Raw genomic sequence first — 5,389 nt, forward strand, 5'->3', positions numbered from 1 at the left:
CCTTTCAACAGATGCACTTCATAATTATGCAATTAGTAATAATTAACGAAACCTGGCAGGATACATTGAAAATGCAATGTAGGACCAAATGTGAGGTGATAGAGAGCATAATTGTGATGTTTCTGACTAAAATCATGCTGGTAAACACCATCTGTTTTCATAAAACTGCAGTTTTAATTAACACTAGTGTAGAGTGCACTTGTAACTACAGCCATGATGAAAAGAAAGTGCATCCTTTAATGGTTTTTAGTGTGTATTTTTATTTTAATCCTATATTAAGCGACAATATGGTGTCTGTGTGGCAATACATTTTATGTACTTGAGGTTAGATTTTAATAGTTTTAGTTTCAATGTCGGCTAAACCAGACAATTAATGTTGTAAACCAGAGAACTGATAAAGGATATTTTCTTTTGATTATAAATGTAAGCCTAAATTTAAGCCTTCGTCCTGAAGGCTTAAATTTTATTAATTAAATATTAACATTAATTATTAAACGTAATTACACATATGTTTCTTAAATTATGTAGCCCAACGTCATGAATATTCATCTATGAAATTACTTTGTTCTGGAATTTTCCTAGCTAGTCTGAAAAACATATTAACATGCTAACAGGATAAGAAGAAATAACACTCAGTGTAACACTCAATGAAATAATAATGCTAACTGTTAGCCGTTATTGTTAGCATGCTAACAGTAACATCAACCAAAATTAGCATTATCATGCTAACATCATAGAAGTACAATGTATTGTGCAAACTGTGTCGACCGCTTAGAATTGGAGATGGAAATTTAAGCAAGAATAATTGGTTAAAACAATTAAGAAATCACAAACTTTTATGCCTGATGACATCATTTAAGCAAAAAGTGTTGCAAAACAACATCAGCTAAATTATGCTAGTGTATGCTAAGACATTTTTACTGTAAAGTGTTTGGTAGTTAGTGAAAGGATGGGTGGTTCCAGAAATTAAAATTTTGGGTAAAATCTAAAAAATAAAACGGACCAGAGCACGTTTTATTTAAAACATTTATTTGACCCAATTCTTTGGAATGTAATAGTCAGTGATGAGAGTCTGAAACAACAGAGATGGATGAGTCGGGTGCGGAGCAGAAAGTCAAAGTACAAACAATACTTTAAGTCACATAAGGCCTCACAGCTTTCTGATTCTTTTTACTTCCTTGTTTTCCTTTGTTTTTTGTTTTTTTCTTAGACAAGAAAACTACGGAAACAGTACAGAAAATAAAACGCTTTCTCTTGTCATCCAAAGAAAAACAGAAGAAAACAATGGCACGTACATCAGTGACGGTACAAAAAACACAAGGTGATATTATACCAAGTAAATAAAATCGTTACTCGTATATAAGCTTTTTCGAGAATGAAAAACATCTCTGTAAATTGTACAATTCAGAATTATACCATGGCTGTCTAAAACCATGTTAAAAAGAAGCAACAATAACACTGTCCTCTCCGTTTTCCCTCCTCTCTTTTCATAAATCAACATCATAAACACATAGATTTTTTCTTTTTTAAATATATCAGTGCAACATTTGTTTTCAGGACGAGTGCTGCAGCATCCTTTTTCTTTAGTGGAGTCCGGCTGAAACATCAGACATTCCTATAGAAGAGGAGAAAATGCGTTACGCATCTGTTTCTCCCCTAAGTTTCTGATGATGATGTTTATTTATCACTTATATCTGTTCATGAACACAAACAAGCTGCTGAATGATGGAACCGTTTTCCTCCCCGAGTTTTCTTTCAGCTGTAAAGCAACATTCCCTCTGTTGGTGAAGAAAGATATGAATGCACTAAAGTAAAACAATTGAGGCTTAAACAAAATCAAATGATTTGCTCAGCTGAGATAAAAATGGAGTAAAGGAACAGACTTCCCCCAAACTTTCCCAGCATCATCTGAAATTATGTCACTGAAGTAACAAAAACCCAGAAATTCGTCCTCCAGGTGATTCTGAATCCCAAAGCTTTTCCAGGCTTGAAGGGATTTTTGGTGCCTCTAGTAGCACCTAGTAGCCTCTATTGACCATTGAATTACTAAAATAAATTTACTTAATGGGAACCTGCAAAAATTGGAAAGAGCATTTTTTGATAAAAAAAAAAAAAAGTTGGGTTTCAGCGCTCTTTTGATCCATGAAACACAAATGGACTGGACAACCCAATCAACTTAGTGAAGGTAAAGATGGGCAGCAGGAAAGTCTAAAACAACGGAAACTAGTTAAAATTCACCATCTGTATAGCAAATTAATACTATAAATCAAAGTCATTTACCTTTCTGAAAAGGATGTTAACTCTAATGTGTTGTTTCATTGCCTCCTATTAGGTCTTCAAGCCTATCACCAGAGTTTCTGCAGCTAGCTTGCATTGCGGCTGCCATGTTGTTACATGCAGGTCCATGTAGTTTGTATTCTGGTTCCTCAACATTACATTCACACAAGATGAATACTTGGAGGCAGTTTAACAATGTGCCCAGCCAGATCCAAGTGTAATCAATGAAACCCCTGTGACTTTCTGTCACTGTAGCTGCTGAGGTTGTGTGTTTTTACCCTGTTAAGACATAAATTCCCTTTCATTGGAGCGTTTTCTCCTCTGACTCACCAGCGATGGTAAACATCCTTCGGCGACTGGTGTGATTTGAAAACAGAAAGGATACTGCAGCACTGGTGTCTTCCTCTATAGAAAAGGGCGCTCAAATATATATTAAAACCTATGTACAATACGTTGGATGTGTCATGTGCCATGAATATGAGGCATTCAGGGCTCCTACACATTTACCATATTGGGAATTTTCATAGTTTTCTTCAGTTCTGCGGATATAAACCTGGAACTCAACAGCTGAGTGAATGCCAGTGTAACCAGAAGCTGTTTTATGGTAAAATTACAGCAATAAAAAGATGCTGCTTTACGGACACAGCCTGGAAACCTTTCCCCGTAGTTTGTATAGGAACCCTGGAAAGAATGCCAGCCGATGGGAAAGCAACCAGCAGAAAACAAGGCAACAGAAAAACAGGAAAAAAAAGGCACTGTCGGAGCAGGTCAGTGGTCCTGCGTCAAGATCACACGCACACACACACACGCACGCACACACACACTCACACACACACACACACACACACACACACACACACACACACACACACACACGGTTTGTATAGTCAGACACACCTCAGATGCAGATGTATATGAGTGAGATGTCCACACACACTTCCACACGCGTTAAGCTAGCTTTGCTCATTCTTCAAAACACTCGAACGAAAAGACGAGAAAAAACAACAAACAGAAACATTAAATCTTTCTGCAAAAGTTCACTAACGATACTTTCGTCTGAATTGGTCTCAACACCAGCATGTGATTACGTGAAATCAACAAAGCACGCCAAAAAACAAAGAGAATCCTTAGTTTTCTTCTTTTTTGCTGTACAGGTTCTTTATACACAGTGCCCCCTACAGGTGAGTCCCTTCCACCAACGCTCCTGAGAAATAAAAATGAAATCGGCTCACTGTTAGCCCACCCTGCCGTCCCATTAGTGGCGTCAGCCCTGTGATTGGCTGCTTGTAACGTGTCCGCTAGCGGAGTTGCCAAAGCTCCGCCCTCTGCGCCTTCGGGCTCACGCCTCTGAGTAGTTGTTCGTCTGTCCGTTTATCTTGTCCTTCTTTAGCTTGACGCCGTCCACCAGCTCAAAGTTATAGTTCTCCAGGGCGGATAAGTTCCTATCAGTCATGCTGCCCTGCGAGCAAGCGCAGTACAGCACGACGCCGCAGATGGCGCCCAGGAAGACGCCCAGAGCCGACATGGCAATGATGGTGATGAGGATGGGGTCTATCGTCTTCAGCATGTTGCCCGGCCTGCCGAGTTCACCCGTTTCCTGAGAGAGGGAGTCCATGGCTGCAAGGGACAAGAAGACGCTCAAATTAGATGGTTGAGATCAGGACATATTTTCAACTAACTTGGTATTTCAGAGATGGGTAAAACCAGGTACATGGAGAAGCAGCATTCAGCTTCTATGCCCCGCAAATCTGGAACAAACATCCAGAAAATTGCAAAACAGCTGAAACTGTGAGTCCTTTAAATCAAAACTAAAAACCCATCTGTCTAGAGTTGCTTTTAAAACATTATAAAAGAAACATTGGCCAACATTTTGAGAACCGGTTCTGTAGAAGAACCAGTTCTCTACAGAGAACCGGTTCTCTGTAGAGAACCAGTTCTCTACAGAGAGAACTGTAGAGAACTGGTTAGTGTAGTTTACTAATACAGTGTAGTGTATTAGTAAACTACACTGTTTACTAATATTATTTGTACTATGGACATTGGAAAATGTCTGCAATAACATTGTTGCTTTTTCTTCATTATAGGACAACTGACTCCTTAATATCATTCGTTTGCTTAATCTTCTTCCAGCCTCTCCCTCAGGCTGACTTTCCTGTTCAAACACGCCTTGAAGCTGGGAGGAACCAGCTGAAGGTGAAACCTGACTGGCTGCAGCCTCTCTGCACTGGATGTGAGTCACAGATTAGAGCTCAAACCTGTTGCTGTTTTCAGTAAACTTACACAGCTACTGTGACTGAGAGCCAGAATGGAGCACAATCAGCTGGATCAAGAAACTTTATGCTGTTCGATCTGTCTGGATCTACTGAAGGATCCAGTGACGATTCCCTGTGGACACAGCTACTGTATGAACTGTATCAAAACCCACTGGGATGAAGAGGATGAGAAACGAATCCACAGCTGCCCACAGTGCAAGGAGACATTCACACCGAGGCCTGTGCTAAAGAAGAACACCATGCTAGCAGCTTTAGTGGAGCAGATGAAGAAGACTGGACTCCAAGCTGCTGCTGCTGATCACCGCTATGCTGGACCTGAAGATGTGGCCTGTGATTTCTGCACTGGAAGAAAACTGAAAGCCATCAAGTCCTGTTTATTCTGTCTGGCCTCTTTCTGTGAGAAACACCTTCAGCCTCATTATGATTCAGCTGCATTTAAGAAACACAAGCTGGTGGAGCCGTCCAAGAACCTCCAGGAGAACATCTGCTCTAAGCATGATGAGGTGATGAAGATGTTCTGCCGCACTGATCAGAAGTTTATCTGTTATCTCTGCTCTGTGGATGAACATAAAGACCATGACACAGTGACAGTAGCAGCAGAAATAGCCGAGAGGCAAAGAGGGTTGGAGGAGAAACAACAGAAAATTCAACAAATGATTCAAGACAGAGAGGAAGATGTGAAGCTGCTTCAACAGGAGGTGGAGGCCATCAATCGCTCTGCTGATAAAGCAGTGGAGGACAGTGAGAAGATCATCACTGAGCTGATCTGTCTCCTCCAGAAAAGAAGCTCTGATGTGAAGCAGCAGATCAGATCCCAGCAGGAAACTGAAGTGAGTCGA

The 5,389-nt window shown here is 40.3% G+C and overlaps 2 protein-coding genes and 1 long non-coding RNA gene across 3 annotated transcripts in view; 1 reads left to right on the forward strand and 2 right to left on the reverse strand.

Annotated features, from left to right (window-relative positions):
- Positions 1-1,012: 1,012 nt before the first annotated feature.
- LOC107836226 (uncharacterized) lies at positions 1,013-3,395 on the reverse strand. The gene is made up of 3 exons (XR_001662087.1): positions 3,384-3,395; positions 2,518-2,520; positions 1,013-2,223 (listed from the first exon to the last, which is right to left on the reverse strand). It is a non-coding gene; the product is annotated as an uncharacterized LOC107836226 (long non-coding RNA).
- The window catches only part of LOC103138022 (neuropilin-1a-like), a 19,386-nt gene continuing 17,387 nt past the window's right edge, over positions 3,391-5,389 (reverse strand). The window contains exon 7 of the mRNA XM_007552084.2: positions 3,391-3,894. Coding sequence (XP_007552146.1) covers positions 3,617-3,894 — 278 coding nt within the window. The 3' untranslated portion in view covers positions 3,391-3,616. The remainder of the gene's footprint in view (positions 3,895-5,389) is intronic.
- LOC107836225 (E3 ubiquitin/ISG15 ligase TRIM25-like) overlaps positions 4,056-5,389 on the forward strand; it is a 7,744-nt gene continuing 6,410 nt past the window's right edge. The window contains exon 1 of the mRNA XM_016671467.1: positions 4,056-5,281. Within this exon, the coding sequence (XP_016526953.1) occupies positions 4,583-5,281 (699 nt within the window). The 5' untranslated portion in view covers positions 4,056-4,582. The remainder of the gene's footprint in view (positions 5,282-5,389) is intronic.

The sequence above is a fragment of the Poecilia formosa genome, unplaced genomic scaffold (assembly GCF_000485575.1).
Source record: "Poecilia formosa unplaced genomic scaffold, Poecilia_formosa-5.1.2 Scaffold45, whole genome shotgun sequence".
Lineage (NCBI taxonomy): Eukaryota > Metazoa > Chordata > Actinopteri > Cyprinodontiformes > Poeciliidae > Poecilia > Poecilia formosa.